A 21,432-nucleotide genomic window follows, 5' to 3' on the forward strand; every position below is an offset into this window, starting at 1 on the left:
TATTGTTGTATTGTATTCACCCAGGCGCTTTGTACAGTGCTCCACACACATTAAGCACTCAATAAATATTGAATGAATGAAAAGTGGGAGTTAAAAATCTAGGCCCTCAAGTGGGCATTTGACCATCTGGGAGGGAGTGGGCTCAGTCTGGAAGAGGAAGGAGGGCTGACACACCAGACAACAGCCCGCCTCCCCTCTTCGTCCCCTTTTCTCCTGCCCCCGTCCCACCCCCCGCAGTCTTCCACCACTCCACAACTGACAGGCTGCGCCCAGCTGGGCTGTGCACCCTGAAACAAATGGAGGGGAGGAGAGCCCCTACACTACTGGGTACATATGCTTGGAGGGAAAAGGGATAAAGTCATGCTTTTTCTTACGACACCCCTTTTTTTAATGGACTCCTCAACTCTGAGGAAACTGTTTGGGCAGAATTTAGGACTATGGGAGATGAGTGATTCTACCGTCCTCCGTTAATAGAAAGCCTGGCAGCTGAAGGCCTGGAGGTGGGCAGTTCCCATCAAAAGATTTGACTTTTGAATTGCCGAGGAAGGGAGTGAGTAATTCTTCCATTTCCCTACAAGGAAATGAGAGCCAATAGATGAAAGGGTGTTTTGAGTTGACTTGGTATTGATTCTGTGAATGTGAGAGAAAACATCTGTCACATCTCAAAGCCCCTTTAAGAAGCAATGATATATACCTGAAGAATACTTTTAATCCCATCCGAATTTTTCACATCTTCCTCTGCCTGATTTGGTGTCCAGCCTTTTGATAAATATGTTTATGTACCATTGTAAATATCTTGGTGAAGGTGTTGGAGGTTAATGACTAAATAGAAGAGGGGTTGGGGCGGTGGGGCGGCAGGGAGAAAGAGTGTGTGTGTGTGTGTGTGATGTTTTTATCTGGAACTGTCCTTTACAAATGAGAAGCAGCATGGCCTAGTGGATAGAGCACAGCCCTGGAAGTCAGAAGGACCTGGTTCTAATGCTGTCTCCACCACTTTGCTGCTGTGTGACCTCATTTAACTTCTCTGTGCCTAAATTACCTCATCCTTAAAATGGGGATTAAGACTGACCCCCAAGTGGGACAAGAACTGTGACCAAACCTAATAAGCTTGTATCTACCCCAGCACTTAGTACAGTGCCTGGTACACAGTAAGTGCTTAACAAATGCCTTAAAAAAAAAAAAAAAAGGGGGGGGAAGCTGCACTATTAATTCCATGCTTTGGTATAAAATAATCTTTCTTTGGAAGGCCTTTTGGGGTAATGGTGGGAATTTCTGGAGACCATAAATGAACCCCTCTCACCCTCTCCCAGGGGGCCCTGCTTTGGCCTCCGAGGTCCTTACCCCAGTGTTTTTGTCGTTTCAGAAAATGGACCCGAGTGGGGTCAAGGTGCTGGAAACAGCCGAGGACATCCAGGAGAGGCGGCAGCAGGTCTTAGACCGCTACCATCGTTTTAAGGAGCTGTCGACCCTCAGGCGCCAGAAGCTTGAGGATTCCTACCGATTCCAGTTTTTCCAGCGGGATGCCGACGAGCTGGAGAAATGGATCCAGGAGAAGCTGCAGATTGCATCCGATGAGAATTACAAAGACCCAACCAACTTGCAGGTATGTCCTACATGCCTTCTCGGGTCCCTTTGCTCCAAAGCCCCGTCAGCGGGAGGTACGGAGGGAAAATGAGAATAGAGTCATGAGAAGTTGGCTTAAATCTTGGCAGGAGAAATTTAGATTAGTCCAAAGGAAGAAGGGACATGGGGTGACTTAAGTCCCCGGAGTGTTTTTCTAAGACAGATTTTAAAAAATAAGCTTCCACTCTTCTATCTTGAACATTTTGTCTCAAGGCCCCTCTGGACTGTAGGTTCGTTATGGGCAGGGAATGTGCCTGCTAATTCTGTTATATTGTACTCTCCCAAGCACTTAATACACTGTTTTTCACATAGTAAGCGTTCAATAAATGCTATTGATTGAAGCAGGGGATTGGACTGAGTGTCCCCAGAAGGGTCTAGAAGGCTAGCTATGTTAAGGTGCAGAAAAGCAGAATGTACAACAAAATATAGAGTTTGCTTTCAGTGACCCATTGATTTCAAAAGGGATACAAAGAGGAATGATTGTTTTAGGGTAAATCACGGCTAAAACGTCCCAGCAGGAAAATGGTGTTGATATGACTCTTCCCAGAATAAACTGGATGTGTTCAGTTAATGAGTTGGCTTCCCTCCCACGTCGATGTTGAGTTCTGAGACCCTGTTGTGACCGTAAATGGGGAAGTTTTCGAGCATCTCCAGTGGGATCAGCTGACAAACTGGAAATGTGGGTGGGACTTTATTAGGAGTCCCCTAGATCGTAAACTCCTTGCGGGCAGGCAGGGATCACACATCTACCAACCCTGTGTATTATCCTCTCCCAAGTGTTTAGTCCAGTGCTCTGCCCACAGTAAGCACTAATTGAATTCCCTTGACCAAACATTTGATGTGGTGTAGGCTTTAAATCTTGAGGTGGCTGCCACGAGGTTCAAAGTTAATGACAAGGTGTTTGGACCCATAGGCGAGAGGGATGGAACCAGGTGGGATATTAAGTCATGTTGGTGTGGAGGAGGATCGATTTTTTTTCAGGACAGGAGCAAGGGCTGAGACGATCTCTTGTGTGCTTTCCACCTGCAGGGAAAGCTTCAGAAGCACCAAGCCTTTGAAGCCGAAGTGCAAGCCAACTCGGGAGCCATCGTTAAACTGGATGAGACCGGGAACCTGATGATCTCCGAAGGACATTTTGCATCCGAGACTATACGAGTGAGTCCCAGAGCCCAGGGAGGGTGGCTTCCGTGGGGAAGGAACGTGGGGGAGTGACGACAGACTAATTACGGAGGCAGGGAGGAAATTACCATTCCTTTTGGAGAGCAGTCTATTTAGTGAATGCAGTGCTATGGCAGAAATAGACTGATGAGATTTTAGATGTGACATTTTATCCACGTCAGTCAGTTGTGTAGAAGATTTCAGTGAGTGGCTTGAGATGGAAATCAAAGGGATGAGGCTAGAACTCACCAAAGGCCCTGGGAAAATGTTCCCTTTGAAGGGCTTTCAATGTTGCTTCCTCACCAGGGACTCCGGGTCTCTCCTTGAGTCCGAAGTTGGCAGATTGGGGATAGACAAAGCAGAATGATGGGCGGTAGCTGTTAGATCCCCAGGCGATGGGTCAGGCTCTGAGGCCAGAGGTGAGAAGCCAGTCCGGCCCTTTTTATTGTCTGTTCTACTGGGCCTTTTCTAGTCAGCTTCATTGCTGTTACAAGGGATTTGGAGGAATAATGGATCCTACTTTCCCTCATTTTGCAACTCGTAGCACCCGGATAATGAGGAAAAATGCAAGTGTTTCCTCTATGGGATGAGATGCACAGCTATTTTTCTGCATGTGATGCTCCGTTTTGCTGTCCTTCAGAGCCTTGGTTTTTCCTCTCACTTACTTTCCACTTTTTGCTCAAACCCAACTCTTTTAAAAATGGTCAGCCCCTTCCTTTCTGGTCAAAGCTTTATGAGAGCCTTGACTTCCCATATTCCCCTTTCCCCTTTAACCAGGAAGCTCCTAATCAGTGTTCAACTCTTACCCTTCAATAGAAACTCTTCTTCCTCCACCCACCCCTGACTGCCATCATAAACATTCATCCTCCAATCCCATTCATTCTCTCTCTGTCTCCCTCCCTCTCTCTCTCCCTCTCCCTTCCTCCCTCCCTCCTACATAGCTTGTAATCTTGTAATGAGATGGTACAAGCAACCAGCAAAGCAAGGATCAGTTATTCATTATCTGTATTAGCCGTAATTTACCCAGCTTTTCCTTTTTGCCAAGCACTTTACAATCATTTCTGTCATTCAGTAATCCCTTTGGACAATTGTAGTAGTCTTGCCAAGATGTACAAAAATTACTCTGCCTCCTCCTTAGTTACTGAGCAGAAAACCGAGTCCTGCAGCAGGATGGCTTTTTTTTTTTTTGGGTCATCCAGGGCATTAGCTGTGATTAAAATTCAGACCCCCGTGCTCCCCGGGGCAGCAGTACCCTTGGCTTCGCTGAGCAGCATAAGAGCTGCTGACTTCGAGGAAATGTTTAATCATGGTTTTTTTCCCTCCACTTCTCCTTGATCTCATTTACTCCTCTCCTCTCCTCCTTTTCAGCCTGTGTTTGTTTTTCGGGCCTGTTGGCTCTGTTGACATTCCTGTAGTTTCACCGGCTTCTGCCTATTTGAAAACTCTTGCCGTTTGCATCAGAGTCCTATTGAGAAATCCACCGGTCCCAAGACCAGAATTTCTCTTCCGGCCAATCAGCCCGTCAGTTTTGACTATGGGTTCTTTGTTCAGACTAGTACCGCCTCCCCCCACCCTCTCACCTGCCCACATTCTCACACAATCATAAGCTTGTAAAACTCGTCTCAAAATGCTTTCGGTTGTGAGAGAAAAAACTCAACAGGAGGTAGGGGATCTCGTCCCTAAAGTTGGTTGCCTGGCTTGGCCCCCCTCTCTCTTCCATGGCATGAAAATTTAGACTTGCTAGGAATGCGGAATGCATTTTTAGGGTGAGGTGTCTTTTTGTTTTAGTTATTCCTCCTGAACAGGTGCGGTTCTGATGACGTCATTTTTAATTTGGGAAAAGCACTCTCCTCTAATCCGTGCTTTCGTGTTCCATCTCCCCCAGAGGTTTTTAGCCCTGTCATTGGATCCCTCCTTTGTCAGAATTGACTCAGGCAAGCGAAAGTATTCATTGCGCACTTACTGTGTGCAAAACACTGTACTAAGTGCTTTGGAGAGTATAATATAATAGTACAGTATAACAACAGACAGACACATTACTGCCCACAGCAAGCTCATAGTCAAGAAGAGAAGACCGACATTAATAGAAATAGATAAATAAATTACAGATATATACATATACAAGGTAGAAGGGTAGAAGCCATTCCCCCGCAGGGGGGCTGAAGGGCAAAGGGCCGAGGGGGCGGGTTCTAGTCCTCCCTCCCGGGTAACCTGTCTGTCACCGGTTCAGACTTTCACGCCGTACCGGACCGCTTGTCGTCCCATAGTGACCACCACCCACGTCGGGTCTCACATCCAAGTAGGTGACGTGTTTGCAGTCCTCCAGACTCCCTCGGCATGCCTCCGTCTTCCTCCCCGTGTGATGATTTGCACTGGAAGCGGACAGTGGTGGAAGTGTATTGTTTTGTGCGAGCTTTCTCTCACTCTCTACCTGTAGATCTTTCAGTTTAGAGAGCCGTCCCTGTCCCCTCAGAGCCCACGCCCAGGCCCCTTCTCCTGCAGGCTCTGTGACTTGACTTTCAAGGGGCCGTTGGGAGGGTGTGGGCCCCTCGAGGATGGGTGGAGCCCGGGCTCTTTCCTGTCAGTGCTCCTGTGTGTGCTTTTTCCGTTTGGTGTTTCTGCTCCCCCTCACGGCGCTTAAAAACTCCCCACGTCTTGGGGCGGCACAACCATGGGCTCAGGTTGTGGCTAGACGTGTGCCATCCTAAGCGTCACCAGACCAGTGCCCACCGAACCCAGAGAGGCTGGGGAGATTGTTCTGTGGGTATTGATGGGCCGTTTGGGGAAGTTGAGCATTTATGACCCCTGGCTGCCTTGTGGAGGATGATGAACTGAGCTGAGTCAATTAGCGTGGCCTATCCTGGCTCTCCCACTTATCAGCTCTGTGACTTTGGGCAAGTGTAACTTCTCTGTGCCTCAGTTACCTCACCTGTAAAATGGGGATGAAGACTGTGAACCCCACGTGGGACAACCTGATTACCTTGTATCTACCCCAGTGCTTAGAACAGTGCTTGGCACATAGTAAGCACTTAACAAATACCAGCATTATCATTATTATTATTAGTGGATAAGAGTATGGGCCTGGGTGTCAGAAGGTCATGGGTTCTAGTTCTGGCTCTGCCACTTGTCTGCTGTGACCTTGGGCAACTCACTTCACTTCTCTAGGCCTCAGTTACCTCATCTGTAAGTTGGGGATTAAGACTGTGGATCCCCATGCGGGATGGGGGATCCAACCCGATTACCTTGTATGTACCCCAGTGTTTAGAACAATGCTTAGCGCATAGTAAGTGCTAAGCAAATACTATATTAATTATTAAATCAGTGGAGTACTTACTGCCGGCAGACCACTGCACTAAGCGTTTGGGAGAGTACAATACAAAAATAGACAAATTCCCTGCCCCACAGCTAGCTCAGTCTCGAGGGGGAGATAGATATTGAATAATAATTGAATAAATCGTTTATCATATATAATGTATAGATTTGGACATAAGGTGCTATGGGGCAAGTACCAAATGTCACAGGTCACCAACTAAGCGATCAAAGCAACTTTCTTACCCGTCCTAAGAACCCGTTGGGCATCCGACTAAATTTCAGGAGCTGGGCCTGACTGGCACAGAATCTGGGAAGTCCTGCTAAGAGTGATGACCAGTGGGGAGGGGATGGGGTTTGAATAGCAGGAAACTCTTCTATCTGCCATATCACTCTTGACCACCCTGGTAATCAGTTAATCAGTGGTATTTATTGAGCGCTTAATATGTGCAGAGCATTGTACTAAGCACCTACTGACAGACCAGGATTTTTACTGTAGTACCCTGGGTGGGATTGTCCCTCAGCCTACCAAGGACACTAAGCTTCTCGCTGCCCTTCAGTTGTGAAAAGAGGGAAAGCATTCTCTCACGGGCTTGCCCGGGCTGCCCTGGGGGAGCTCGCCCCGGAGCCGCCTCAGTGGTTCGAGATGTCCCGCCGTACCGGTTTCTGTGGTAATGTGGGTTCGGGGTAGTCTGTGGGCCACAAGTTGCAGCACAAAAAAGACGCTGGAGAACTCCATTTTAATGAGTTGTTATTTCTCTCCCCTGAGACGTTACCTTCCCTCTTTTTTTTTTTTAAATGGTATTTGTTAAACACTTTGAATTGTATTTGTAGAGTACTTACTGTGTGCAGAGCACTGTACTAAGCGCTTGGGAGAATCCAATACAACAATAAACAGACGCATTCCTTGTCCACAACGAGCTTACAGTCTAGGGTGGGGGAGACGGACATTAATACAAATAAATAAATTACAGACATGAACGTAAGTGCTGTGGGGCTGGGAGGGAGGGAAGAGCAAAGGGAGCAAGTCAGGGCAATGCAGAAGGGAGTGGGAGAGGAGGAAAGGGAGGGCTTAGTTTGGGGAGGCACTTACTATGTGCCAAGTGCTGTACTAAGCATTGGGATAGATAGGAGATAATCAAGTCAGACATGGTCCGTGTCCTACTTGGAGCTCACGGTCTTAATCCCCATTTTACAGTTGAGGTAACTGAGACACAGAGAAGTGAAGTGACTTGCCTGAGACCACATATCAGGCAAGTGGCAGAGACAGGATTAGAACCTAGGTCCTTTTGACTCCCAGACCCGTGCTCTATCCACTTGGCCACGCAGCTTATTATGTGCTTAGCACTGTACTAAGTACATAAGGGCAATGGGTATGTAGCGCAGCAGTTGGGGGTGTGGGTACCCAAGTGCTTAAGCGACGTGAAAGAACTCCCGGTCCGCTTCTTGTCTGCTGTGAGACCTTGGACAAGGCACTTGACTTCTCTGGGGCAGCACCCAGCAGACCACGGCAGGAACCCCGGGGGTCCTGGATCCCACTTTCTGATCTTCAGTCCCATTCATTTTGTAATCTGTAAAACCCACCGAATCTGTTCATTTGTTTTCCATTGGAGGTTTAAGTCACAGCCCCCTTTTAACTTGGGGTGTTCGTCATGAGAATAGAGGGTTTTGGTTAGATGCCTGTGACAGTTTCAACAGTTTTGGAACTGTAGGAGTCAAACCTCAAATGATCAGCTTCCCACCACCTGGTTGTAATGCCTGAGGCTGATTCTCTTAATCCCTCCACTCCCCACCATCACTACCCCCCACCCAGACCCGCCTAATGGAGCTGCATCGCCAATGGGAGTTACTGCTGGAGAAGATGCGGGAGAAAGGAATCAAACTGCTGCAGGCCCAAAAGCTGGTGCAGTACTTAAGAGAGTGCGAAGACGTGATGGACTGGATCAATGACAAGGTGTGTTCTCGTCTCTGTGTTGGGGAGAACTCAGGGAAGGCTTTGCCCCCATCAGTGGGGTTTTGAGAGTAGATGAGGACAAAGAAGGAAGCTCCAAGTGGCTTGTGCAGCGAGCACGCCCTGTCCTGGGGCACTCCACCCTCCGTGTGCCCCAGCTGCACCTCTGACTTTGACCTCTAAACTAAAGAGGAAATGAACCATAAATCTCAGCACGAATATCGTTCTCTTCTCAGAGGGCAGGCAAAGGGCTCCATCTTCTATTGTATCAATCTGTGGTTTTTATGAGCACTGAATGTGCATAGAGCACTGTACTAAATGCTTGGGAGAGCACAATATAGCAGTTGGTGGACATGTGCCCTGCCCACAGTGAGCTTTCAGCCTAAAGGGGAAGATGGACATTAAAATTCCAATACAAGTGCTCTGAGGCTGAGGTGAATAAAGGGTACAAATTCAAGTGCGAGGACGTCGCAGGAGGGACAGGGAGAAGGAGAAATGAAGGCTTAGTCTGGAAAGGCCTCTTGGAGGACATGTGATTTTTAGGAGGGTTTTGAAGGCGGGTGGAGTGGTGGTCTGTCGGATATGAAGGGGGAGGGAGTTCCAGGCCCCAGGCAGGGCATGGACAAGAGGTCGGTGGTTGTATTGGTTTGTCCCTGTCGCCACAGGAAGGTGATGGGGACAGATAGCTCTGTTCATTGTGGGTAGACTTTAGCTCTGCTTTGTGCTTCCTGGCTAGGAAGCGATCGTCACCTCTGAGGAGCTGGGCCAGGACCTGGAGCACGTGGAAGTTCTGCAGAAGAAATTTGAAGAGTTTCAGACAGATATGGCAGCCCATGAGGACAGAGTCAATGAAGTGAACCAGTTCGCTGCCAAACTCATTCAGGTAAAGATCAGAAGCGTCTCGCCCCTGGTGCCCGAAACACCATCGTGAATTCGGCCAGTAGGAAACGAGTTTGGTTTCCTGGTGAATGCAAAACCTTTGGGTGTCCGAGGGATATTTAGTAGCCAAATGTATAATTTTATTTCCGGGAACCTGGGATCCAGTGGAAATTGGGTGATGGAGGCCCATGGTCAGTCGCCCGCCATGGTCTTGGGGCCCCAGGGTGGGAGAGAATTTGTCCTCTGTGAGCAGGTCAGGCTTATTATCTCGAGTAGGAATGTCAGAGTTCATTTGAGTTCTGTCTTCTCCACCTGCGGAGGGAGCCAATGGCAGTAGAGCAGAGGGGGTGGGGCTCAGGGATGCTTTGGGCAACTGGAGCTGGGCCCAGGGAGAGTTTCTCAGAGGCGGGTGTGGCAGGGAGCATTTTCTCAGAAGGAATTGGCAGTCTTCCACAAACACCCCATCGCTCCCCTCTGCCACAGGGCTTCTGTCCTGCATAGTAAAACAGAACATGAAGCAAATTAGGAGGTGCCTCAGATGTAAAAAAATAAAAATATCAGGTAGTGCGGCCTTGAAAAGAAAGATATGAACTCTGCCAGTCCTTTCAGCTAGGTTTTCAGTACTCCAGGAAATTTAGGTCCGGAGGATGGTTCTGCCTAATTTCAGGAACACAAGCTATTGGGATCAAAGGCAGTGGGATTGTTTTTAGGTTGGAAGGAACCAATGTAAACTTTTTAGGCTCATTGAAAGTTTAGCCGAGTGGATAAAAATAACTGAGGTATTTAAGCTTTTACCAAATACCTTACTGAGTCCTGGGGTAGATTCAAAATACTTTGTGCAGGCATAGTCCCTGTCCCACAGTCTGCGGGGGGAGAGAAAGAGAACAGGTATCGTCTTCCCCTTTTCGAGATGAGAAAACAAACCCAGAGAAGTAATGTGACTCGCCCAAGGTCACCCAGTGGAGACGGGCTGAGAACCCACCTATGTCTCGTGACTCGCGGGCCCGTGCTCTTTCCACTAGGCCCCGCTGCTTCTCTAAGTGAAGTTGTTGAAGCTGATCTCCAAGACTGCTTTTCTCTGTGAGGTGGGCAGAGGAGGAGTGAACTGAGGATCAGAGAGGAACTTGCTTCTGGTTACCGAGTAGATCCAGGATTCAGACTCCCTGCCCCGGGTTTCCCGTTCCCAGAGGTGTCAGGGTTTTTCCGAAAGAATATTTTGATGGGAGTTCCCTTACCAGGATTTTCTCTAAACTCATAGAAGCTGGAGAGAGATCCAAAGGTTTTGACTAAATTTCCCACCCCTGGCTGTTTTCACCTCTTTAGGAGCAGCACCCCGAGGAGGAGCTGATCAAAAGCAAGCAGGACGAAGTGAATGCGGGCTGGCAACGGCTGAAGGGCTTGGCCCTGCAGAGGCAGGGAAAGCTCTTTGGGGCGGCTGAAGTTCAGCGCTTTAACAGGTATCGGAAAAGTCCCTCTAGACTGTAAGCTTGATGTCGGTGGGGAACGTGGCTACCAGTTCTGCTGTATTGTACTCTTCCAAGTGCTTCGTAAGGTGCCCAGCACGCATTAAGTCTTCTATAAATACCGTTGGTTGATATGGGACCCGGCCAGGCCTCTTTCCCGTGGTTCTTGTACGGGCCGGTAGTAGCCAGCATCTCCCACTGAGCCACAGTCGTGCTGAAGGAGAATTCGACTCTGCATGAATCCTGCCAGTTACCTCCTCCATATTTTCCCTCCTGAGGGCTCCTGCTCCCCCTAGCAGAGCCCTAGGATCGGTCGCCTAAGTGGGGGCCTTTGTTTTCTAGGGATGTGGATGAAACCATCAGCTGGATTAAGGAGAAGGAGCAGTTGATGGCCTCCGATGACTTCGGCCGAGACTTGGCGAGCGTACAGGCCCTGCTGCGGAAGCACGAGGGACTGGAGAGGGATCTCGCGGCCTTAGAGGATAAGGTGGGTCCCGGGGCCTGGGATTTGATCCCCTAGGGACGAGGCGGCCCAGAGAGCAGGATCTGACTGTGGCTGCGTGTCTAGGTGAAAGCCCTGTGTGCCGAAGCGGACCGCCTGCAGCAGTCCCACCCAATGAGTGCATCCCAGATCCAAGTGAAGCGGGAGGAACTGATTGCCAACTGGGAACAGATTCGCACCCTGGCAGCAGAAAGACACGCTCGCCTCAATGATTCCTACAGGTGAAAAATAAAAAGCCTTCAACCACACCGCCCGCCAACCTCTGCATTCCCAAACCATCCTTTTGTGGGCAGGAGAGAGAGAGAGAGAGAGGTAGAACAGCTCAGGTTTTAGGGCAAGGTTCCAAACACTTCAGTTCCCCCGCCGCTCCCCAGCAGCCATCACTCTTAGTAGGATTTCCCAGGATTTGGTGCCGGTCAGGCCCAAGCCCCAGAAGTTTAGTCAGATGTCCAGAGGGATCTTAGAATACATGGGGGAGTTGTAGCTTTAAAAATATGACCAAAGTCTCTTTGGTCACTTAGTTGGTGACCTTTAGGCATTTGGTAGTTGCTATGAATTATATATTATAAATTATTTATATCAATGTCTGTCTCCTCTAGACTGTGGGGAGGAAACAGGTCTACCAACTCTGTTATAATATATTCTTCCAAATGCTTAGTATAGTGTTCCGCCACAGTAAATGCTCAATAAAAAGCATTGATTGAATGACCATCTTCTTGAAAAGGGAAGATGATTCTGGGATTTAGCTCCTGGAGAAAAAATAAACAAAAATGGAAATGATTTTCTTTACCAAGGTTGAATTTTACCGACTAGCCAGCCTGACACTTTAACGTTGCTGAGAACATTGTGCTCTCTCTGGCATGGGTGATCCATCTCACTTGAGGGGGTGATATAAGATTTAACAGTTTCAGAAGCATTTCTCACCTTTCCCTCTCCCCTCCAAAAAAAATCCATCAGTCTGTTCTGGCATAATATGTGTTTTCACGCTGCATTTTGGATAGAATGCAAAGGCAAAATTAAGGAATTACCATTCCTCACATGCATCTATCTGTAAAGAATGTAACTGTCAAAAGACACAGCTGGGTATAAAGGCGTGCCTTGGGACACAGATGCAAGTTTTCCACACTGGCAGGTTTGTCAAAAGCACAACTCCAGCCTCACTGAATATGTCTAACTTCTCTGCACAAGTGTTTGAACTTTAGGGAATTGAATGTTTCAAGTTGCTTAGATCCAAGAGCTATTATAGAGCTTTTTCCCTTTCTGGAGTCATGCCGAGGGTGGTCTCCATCCTTCCAAGGAAACACTTGGGCCACCTAAGAGAGGAGAGGGTGGTTCTGAGCAGCAGGAGGGTGAAGGGTGGTATAGTGAGGGGAAGGGGCAGTGGAGGGTCTAGATTCTTCTAGAAAGTAAACTCATTGTGGGCAGGGAGTGTGTCTACCAACTCCTGTATTATACTCTTTCCAAGTGCTTAGAACAGTGCTCTGCACATAGTAAGCACTCAGTAAATACTATTGGTTGATAGGGCTAAGCAGTCTCCAGTAAGGCCCATTCCTGATGGGTTCCCTCCCTTTGGGTACTGGGGTACCCCCTTCTCTCTGGGGAACCCATGTAGAAGAGGTTAATAGTTTTTTCTCTTTCCATTTTCTCAAGGCTCCAGCGCTTCCTTGCCGACTTCCGCGACCTCACCAGCTGGGTGACTGAGATGAAAGCACTCATTAATGCCGACGAGCTGGCCAATGATGTGGCTGGGGCCGAAGCCCTGCTAGACCGGCACCAGGAGCACAAGGTATTGATGTCAGGGTCTGTTAGGGGTCGGGGGATGGGCATTGCACTCCACTTTCAGGGCCTTCTGTGTTTCCACTGACCCAGTTTCAAGGCTTCCCGCAGCAATGTGACACCGTTCTGTCCCTCACACTCCAGGCCATGGAGAACCTGTTCACCCGGGGGGTTTTCATCAGCGGACAATATTGACCCATGATGCCGTTGGCGAGTACTCAGCTGCCGGCGGTGTAGGTAGTAAAGGTCTCGGGCTGAGTATCAGGAGTCAAAGCAGGAACCCAAACAAGCTAAGAGATTACCTTGGGTCAGGTCTAAACCTGCCCCGTGGGATTCTGTCTTACACCTCGATAAGATTGGCAGTAATGATTTTCCACTTAATCTCTGAATTCCCCACGTTCTGTGTGAATTCATCTTGCTCTGCCTTAGTGTATGTTTTTTGAACCACACATCTAGAGGGGTTAGTTGCCTGGTTGTCTTTAGAGTCGTTTTGTAATTCCAAGATTTTCTTATTCTTTAATGGTATTTAATTGCTTACTATGTATCAAGCGTTGGCATAGACACAAATCAATCAAGTCGGACAGGGGCCCTATCCCACATGGGGCTCTCATTCTAAGGAGGGAGACAGGAGTTTTTTGGTTTTTGTTTTTTTTTTAAAATGGCATTTGTTAAGTGCTTGCTATACGCCAGGTACTGTATTAGGAGCTGGGAAAAATACAAGATAACCAGGTTAGGCACAGTCCCTGTCCCTCATGGGACTCTCAGTCTTAATCTACATTTTACTGGTGAGGTAACTGAGGCCCATAAAAGTGAAGTGATTTGTTCGAGGTCTCCCAGCAGTCAAATGGCAGAGCTGGGTTTAAAATCCATGTCCTCTGACACCCAGGCCCATGCTCAATCCATTAGGACATGTCGCTTCCTGATTTTTGAGTCCTATGGCTCAGTCTTTCCTTTCCTTCTTCCCCTACTGACTCTGCACAGTAAATTGCACGATTCTCCTCCAGAGCTAGCTACCCAGGGCTCTTTCTCAGTTTGTTGTACTCAGGACCTTTTTACCTCTCATCATCCCTAGGTTGTTCTTTTGCCACTCTTTAACCTTAGCTGCTGAAGTGTCAGCACTCGGACTCTTCATCCCACATAGGTTGCCTTCCAGAAGTCACGGAGTATTTTCACTTCATTCTGGGAAAGCTTAGCACATTGAACAACTAACCTGACTTCCAATTCCAGAGGTGACAACTCCGATATTTTCCCTTTTGTGATCTCTTGCAAAGCAGGGTATTCTGTTCTCCTATGGGAAGGTGGGGAAAACTGTACATTTGCTTTCTTTCACAGGGTGAAATCGATGCCCACGAAGATAGCTTTAAATCCGCCGACGAATCTGGACAAGCCTTGCTTGCTGCTGGTCATTATGCCTCCGATGAAGTGAGAGATAAGGTAAATTGAGGGAAGGAATGGAGGAGGGTGTCGATGATGAAACCTGGTTCTACCTCCACACCCTGCTTCTCGAGCTGCTTTGGCAGTTTATCAGCTCTACCCCGGCTCTTCCTATCAGTCCCTGATTTTCCAGATCCTACTGAAGGAAAAGGGCAACTTGAAATCAGGGGGACGGGAGGGAGGGGAGAATTTAAAAATAAATGTGGACATAAGTGATATTGGTGAGCCGAAGTTAAAGGGCCCCCTCACGTTTGCGGTATGTTCTCATCTTCTGGGAAGCAGTGAACGGATCCCTGTGTCTCCGTGCACTTCTGTGGCTTTTTGTAAAGTGAAAAATCGCTTCTTCAGATCTTTCCCTCACGCCCGTTGCTCTGGGGAAAAATTCATGGAGAAAATCCACTGAGAAGCCACTTTCACTAGCAGAAAACCTCAGAAAGCCACTGCCACCAATAGATCAGTGTCTCATTCTCTCTCGCCATCCCACGGCCCTAGCCCCTGCTGGTCTCCTCCACCACCAAAATGTCCTTTGCTGTGGTCTTTCCTGTGGAGGCAAACTTGTGACAAAATGGAACTGAATCAATTCCATATTAACTAGAGGTAAAAGGAACCATCTCCTTGCCTTTTGCACCAGCAGTTTATTCTTGTCACCTTGGATTTGAAAATGACTAATCGTAAATCCACGCAAGTAAGGAGGATTTTCTCCATGGTTCCTACAGTGCTAGGGGGTTTGGGCCCGCAGGGGAATAAGACCAGTTTTGATGTAGCAGCTGCATCATTTTTACCACTGTAACCTTTCCTTTTAAAATTGGTGGACAAGAAAATCGAGGCCCATCAAAGGGAGTGATTTGCCCAAGGTTATGCAGAGGGCTAGGGCCAGACTTAGAGTCCCGCCATCCTCCGCCTTGACTCCTTCCCAGCATCACTTCTGACCCTGCCTCCCTGTCGTCCTTCTTCTTCAGCTGTCCATCCTTTCCGAAGAGCGAGCCGCCTTACTGGAACTGTGGGAATTGCGCCGGCAGCAGTACGAGCAGTGCATGGACCTGCAGCTCTTTTACAGAGACACCGAGCAGGTGGACAACTGGATGAGCAAACAAGAGGTCGGCACTTCAATTATGAATGGCGGGTTGAAGGAAGCAGGGTTTAGCGAGGCTGTGGCAATTTTCCGATAACTTTCCTATTTGGGAAGTGATGCGTTCCAGGAGACAGATGCCGTGACTCATGATGGGAAGGTGCTGAGCCAGTATTCTTACTCAACTGCAGTATTGCCCCTCCCTCCCGAAGCAGCCGAGTCTTTGATGTCCCCATCCTTGGCTTCTCCTCAGGCGGGAGAGGCTTCCAGGGGGCCAGGCCTATATGGCCTTTGAAAACCATCCTCGTTCTTTCCATCGAGGGCCGGTGACATCAGGACAGGAGATAGGATTAGACACACTTCTTGAATGAGTTGAAGTCCTAAAAGGTGGGAATGTTTCAGAAAAGAGGTGGGTCTCCACTGGTCCGGAGTCCGGAATGCACCGGCAAACATCTGTCCCGTCTAAGTGCCAGGAAGAGAGCTGGCCCAGACTCCACAGATCAATTTCTCTGTCTCCCCCCACTCCTCCTGCCTCCATTGTTTGATTGGGCTATGGGTTTAGTGTTCAGACCAAGAGTCACTTTGTGTTTTAGGGGAGAATGAAGGTGTATGACACAGATCAATTATCCAGAAGAGTTTTCTTCATAGACTAAGATGCTCAAACTCCCTGTTCCTCTTCTTTGGGATGCACCTTTAGCATTTAGGTTCCTCAGCCCCCTGGAACCAGGGACCTGTGGCGTTTCCTGGACCTGGCTTTACTGTAAAGCCATTCACCACCTTTCTCATTTTCTTTCTGAAGGCATTTTTGCTAAACGAAGACCTGGGAGACTCCCTGGATAGTGTGGAAGCTCTTCTGAAGAAGCATGAGGACTTCGAGAAATCCCTCAGTGCCCAAGAAGAGAAGATCACGGTTAGACACCTTCCACGGTTTTGGTCTTAGATCTTCTGTTATATCTTTCAAGAACAGATTAGCCCAATGAAGGGCAAACTGCAGCTTAATGGCTGCTCTGGTGCAGCTCGAGGTGTCTGCCATCCCCTGTGACACCCCCCCCCACTCCCCAATTCCTCCCTCCCCTCTGTTTTGGCAGCCCTTCGTTTATCCCCGTGTGACTCGCACTGGATGGGCCAGAGAGCCTCTGATGAGACAGTGAGTGTTGTTGGGTCCTGCAGGGCTTCTACTTTTCTCCTGCCATTTCACTTCTGCGAAGTTGCCCTCTCTTGAGGTAGAAAGGACATGGGCTCCAGCAGCATACACAGGAAGAGACTTGATCTCTTTTCAGCCCCCTCGGCAACTCTCTTCAGACTCATTTCCAAGAGCAGGGCCCTCTGTCTTCAGAGACGGTTTTTGAACTCCCTCTCCCCAGACCAACTCGCCCGCATGGAGTGGGTGTAGGAAGAGGGCAGTGGTGGGTGATAGGGCAGGTGAGTCTGGCCATCCTTGAGCTAGAGTGTGCATTTTTTCCTGGAAATTTGTGCACCTCTGCATCTGGGAAGTCAGGCAAAACATACTGGCTGGTTTTTGTTTTTTTATACTTGAAGTCACGTTTTGCCAGAGGAAGGAATCAGGAATATGTGGAATCAAGCCATGTTTATTTTATCCCTTGTACTTTAGAGTGGAATCGGGTTGCTGAAATCCGGAATCATTTGTCAGAGTCGGGAAGTAGAAATTAGACTGCATCAGAATTAAGAGAAACCCATAGGTGCTTTTGGCTTCAGCTGTGAAAATAGAGGTCACCGGACACTCTAACATAGAAGTAAACTTGAAGGTGAAACCCCAAAGCAGAGAGAATCCGCGTTTGCCAGAGTCTTACTGGACATGAAAGCCTTGATATCTGGCAAAAGCAAATGAACAGTTTTTTTGGTTTTATTTTTAATGGTATTTGTCAGGCACTGTATTAAGTTGGACACTGTTCCTGTCCCACACGGGACTCATGGTCTTCATTCCCACTTATCAGATGAGGTAACTGAGGCATTGAGAAGTGTAGTGACTTGCCCATGGTCACACAGCAGATAAGCAGCAGAGCTGGGATTACAACCCAAGTCCTCTGAGTCCCAAGCCCAGGCTCTATTCATTCGGTCACGCTGATTTTCTTGGCATGACTTCGGCAAGATGCAGTCTGCCAAATGCATCTCCTCCAACTTCTGACTGTAGGGTAACTTGAGATTCCCCCAAATGGGTGAATGACAGTATCTGTCTCTGTAGGCACTGGATGAATTTGCAACGAAGCTGATCCAAAATAATCACTATGCAATGGAAGATGTGGCCACCCGCAGAGATGCGGTAAGTCTCCAAGTTGGGGGAAAATATCGGGAGTTGCCTGTCTGAATGGGGCAGGCGTAGAATGGAAGCGCCCTCAGATCCTGATAAGGCTAGTGCTGAGGGCCTGGAATCAGAGATTGAAACGCAAATGTGGGTTGTTTTTTTTTCCAGCTTCTGAGCCGACGCAATGCTTTACACGATCGGGCCATGTATCGGCGCACTCAGCTGGCAGATTCATTCCACCTGCAGCAGTTTTTCCGAGACTCCGATGAGCTCAAGAGCTGGGTCAATGAAAAGATGAAAACGGCCACCGATGAAGCTTACAAGGTTTCTGCTCTTAATTCTGGTTATTGTCTTTTAGTCCTTCACAATAGACCATGTCACTGTGAGTGATGCTGGGGAGAATAAGCTCCCTTGCAAGGTGGGGAAACCGAGGCCTGTCCAGCAAAGTCCAAAAGCAGCAACGGCTCAAGTTACGCCTCCGCTGCTGCTCTAAATGGGGAAGTCGTTTTTGCCGGGTGTTTCTCAGTTGCCGTCGGTGGATGTCTGAGGATAGATGTAACATCTACTCTGGTTTTCCTGGAGGGCGAGGGAGAACAGGAATTCTCCAAACCCTAACTCATTTCTGAGGGGAAGCACCATGCAATTCACCTTTCTACACAGCAAACAAAGCCTAGTGCCCACATTTCTTGTTTCCGTGTCAGAGAGCCTGCTGTCCAGATTTGTCACTCATACTCTGCCAAGGTGTTCACCAGTTGGTTTAGGCTTTGAGTAAACTCAGAATTGCAGCAATATGGAAGGAATCTATTGAGCGTGAGCGGAAAATGGAACATAAGATTGTGAGAAATTACAAAAGAAGCCAACGGGAACCAGCTCTATTTAATATCCTGTGGCCTATTCTTGCCCCACTATTTCCTACCTCCCCCCAGGTATTAGAGTAATTTGAATCAGTCATTTGATTGGCGGTATTTGAGAGTGCTCACTGTGGGCAGAGCACTTTACTGAAGTGCTTGGAAGAGTACAGTTCATTGGAGTTGGTAGATAAGTTCCCTGCCCAACATGAGCTCACAGTCTAAAGAGGAAGACAGATGTTAATATAAATAATGTATAATATATAATTTAAAGATATGTACGCAAGTGCTGTGGGTCTGAGGGGGTGGTGAATACCAAGTGCCCAAAGGGTACTCTAGACTGTAGGCTCCCTCTAGACTCTAAGCTCATTGTGGGCAGGGAATGGGTCTGTTTAGTGTTGTATTGTACTTTCCCAAGTGCTTAATGGTGCTCTGCACATAGGAAGCTCTCAGTAATTATGATTGAGTGAATATAGGTCCAAGTGCATAGATGATATAGAAGGGAGAGGGAACCAGGGAAAAGAGGGCTTAATCAAGGAAAGGCTTTGGGAGGAGGTGTGACTTTAATAAGGGTTTGAAAATGGGGAGGGTGGTGGTCTGACATATATGTGGGGGGGCCAAGTTCGAGGCCTGAGGGAGTGTGTGGGAAAAGCATTCGTCAGCGAGATAGATGAGATCAGGGCACAGTGAACAAGCTGGCGCCAGAGGAGCAGTATACGCAGGCTGGGCGGTAGTGGGAGATCGGTGTTCCAGACTGAAGCCTCTCTCCTTGCTTCCTCTACCTTCAGGACCCATCCAACTTGCAGGGCAAAGTTCAGAAGCATCAGGCTTTTGAAGCCGAGCTGTCTGCCAATCAGAGTCGTATCGATGCCCTCGAGAAAGCGGGCCAGAAGCTGATTGACGTCAATCATTATGCCAAAGACGAGGTGGCAGCGCGTATGAATGAGGTCATTAGCCTGTGGAAGAAGTTGCTGGAGGCCACAGAACTGAAGGGTAAGAAAGATGGCTGAGTCCCTGGAACGTGGTTTCCTTGAACTAGAAAATTGGAGGCGGCTGGATTAAAGAGGAAAATGGGCATGTTTTGTTTTTTTTTTTTATCTTGGATCAAGGCTTGCCTCTACCTCCCAAGGAGGAGTGGATTTTGAAGGGGTCAGTTTCAGCCTTGGGATTAATGATCTTGGGTGTCCAGGGCCCAATCTCAAGGTGATATGGTGGTAAGAGAGAGGTTCACGGAGGGTCACGTGGGAGCAGTCTCCATTTTAGGGAAAAGTAGTATCCCTGGGTGAGAAGAAGCTCGAGCCACCGACCGTGCTGGCTGTCAGCAGTGGGCCTTGGAGCTGGGAATGAACACATACTAGGAGCTGTGGAAATAACTTGGACTAAATGGTCGTCGTTTAATGGTACCGCACATCCGTCCTCATCAATGGTGTTTGTCGAGTGCTTATTATATGCAGAGCACTATACTTGAGCGCTTGGGAGAGTACAGTACAACAGAGTTGGCAGACACATTCCCCGTCCTGTCCCTTCCCTGCGGGACTTAAAAGAACTGTATAGACACGATCTGATCCCTGGGGAGTTAGGGTGGAAACGGGGATTTGCGGGTAAAGTTAAGGCCCAGCCAGAGGAACTGATCTTCTCTTCTCAGTGAGTCAACACCAGGGGCCAAAAGCAGGCAAAGGTAAAGCTAGCCTCCTGCACGTGGCGGAGAAAATGGCCAATTATTTTTATTTGGAAAAAATCTTCCCCTTTCTTTGCCTGTCTTTGAGAAGCAGCACGGCGTAAGTGGAAAGAGCACGGGCCTGAGAGTCAGTCAGTCAGTCGATCAATCAGTCGGATTTATTGAGTGGTTACTATGTGCAGAGCACTGTACTAAGTGCTTAGGAGAGTACAGTACAACACAATTAGCAGGTATGGTTCCTACCTGGAAGCAGGAACCGGGTTGTAATCCTGGCTCCACCACTTCTGAGCCATGTTACCTTGGGCAAGTCACTTCATTTTCAGTTCCCACATCTGCAAGATGGAGATTAAACACCTGTTCTCCTGCCTATTTAGACTGTGAGTCCCATGTGGGACCTGATTATCTTGTTTTTGCTCCAGGACAAGGTACAGTGCGTGGCACGTAGTAAGCGCTTGACAAATAGCACAATTATTTTTTATTATTATTGCTATTACTGTTATTAATAATAAATCTCTCCCTGCTGAGCAGGCATAAAACTGCGTGAAGCCAACCAGCAGCAGCAGTTTAATCGCAATGTGGAGGACATTGAGCTGTGGCTATATGAGGTGGAAGGGCACCTGGCCTCCGACGACTATGGCAAAGACCTGACCAATGTCCAGAACCTCCAGAAGAAGCATGCTCTGTTGGAAGCAGATGTGGCCGCTCACCAGGTGGGAAGCAGGATTGAGAAGGTGTCGCGCGGACAGTTGAATGAATCGAGACCGACATCTGGATTGGCAACCAGATCAAAGCAGAGGCTGGGTGTGGTGGAAAAGAGATTCATTATGTCCCAACACCATATTCTGTTTGTATCTCCACCCTAATCTGGAAATAGGGTAATAATCATCATCATCATGGTACTCGTTAAGCGCTTACTCTGTGCCAAGCACTGTTCTAAACCCTGGGGTAGATGCAAGGTAATCAAGTTGATTACACAGTCCTTGATTACACAGTCCCTGTCTTACATGGGGCTCACACTCTTCATCCCCATTTTACAGATGAGGGAATGGAGGACCGGGGAAGTGAAGTGACTTGCCCCAGGTCACACAGCAGATGTGGTAGAGCCAGGATTAAAGCCCAGATCCTTCTGACTCCCAGGCCTGTGCTCTATCCACTAGGCCTCGCTGCTTCTCAATGCTCTTATGCGAGATGCTCCTGAGTAGAGGATTGGAGCTCTCTGACTGTGGTGGGAGCCGAATGTACAGCGACCCCCTCCCCTTTATCTTTGATTTCCTTCCCCCACCGTGCCTCCCCTCTTAGAGGTAGTAGTCCCCTCCCCAATATATCATCATTATCAATGGTGTCTATTGGGTGCTTACTATATGCAGAGCACTTTGCTAAGCACTTGGGAAAGCACAATACTACAGAGTTGGCAAACGTTTCCTGCTCACAACGACTTACAGTCTAGAGGGAGAGATGCAGGCTAATATAAATAGGCAA

The 21,432-nt window shown here is 48.3% G+C and overlaps 1 protein-coding gene across 9 annotated transcripts in view; it reads left to right on the forward strand.

Moving 5' to 3' along the window:
- Positions 1-21,432, forward strand: part of SPTAN1 (spectrin alpha, non-erythrocytic 1) — a 71,423-nt gene that overhangs the window by 10,428 nt on the left and 39,563 nt on the right. For all 9 annotated transcript variants that reach the window (XM_029062509.2, XM_039911761.1, XM_029062508.2 and 6 more), the window contains exons 2-16: positions 1,364-1,603; positions 2,653-2,778; positions 7,904-8,044; positions 8,778-8,924; positions 10,244-10,377; positions 10,726-10,870; positions 10,952-11,106; positions 12,536-12,671; positions 13,994-14,095; positions 15,055-15,192; positions 15,964-16,074; positions 17,368-17,445; positions 17,596-17,751; positions 19,064-19,268; positions 20,482-20,663. In XM_029062509.2, coding sequence (XP_028918342.1) covers positions 1,367-1,603; positions 2,653-2,778; positions 7,904-8,044; positions 8,778-8,924; positions 10,244-10,377; positions 10,726-10,870; positions 10,952-11,106; positions 12,536-12,671; positions 13,994-14,095; positions 15,055-15,192; positions 15,964-16,074; positions 17,368-17,445; positions 17,596-17,751; positions 19,064-19,268; positions 20,482-20,663 — 2,193 coding nt within the window. In that variant the 5' untranslated portion in view covers positions 1,364-1,366. The remainder of the gene's footprint in view (positions 1-1,363; positions 1,604-2,652; positions 2,779-7,903; positions 8,045-8,777; positions 8,925-10,243; positions 10,378-10,725; positions 10,871-10,951; positions 11,107-12,535; positions 12,672-13,993; positions 14,096-15,054; positions 15,193-15,963; positions 16,075-17,367; positions 17,446-17,595; positions 17,752-19,063; positions 19,269-20,481; positions 20,664-21,432) is intronic.

Source organism: Ornithorhynchus anatinus, chromosome 4 (genome assembly GCF_004115215.2).
Source record: "Ornithorhynchus anatinus isolate Pmale09 chromosome 4, mOrnAna1.pri.v4, whole genome shotgun sequence".
Lineage (NCBI taxonomy): Eukaryota > Metazoa > Chordata > Mammalia > Monotremata > Ornithorhynchidae > Ornithorhynchus > Ornithorhynchus anatinus.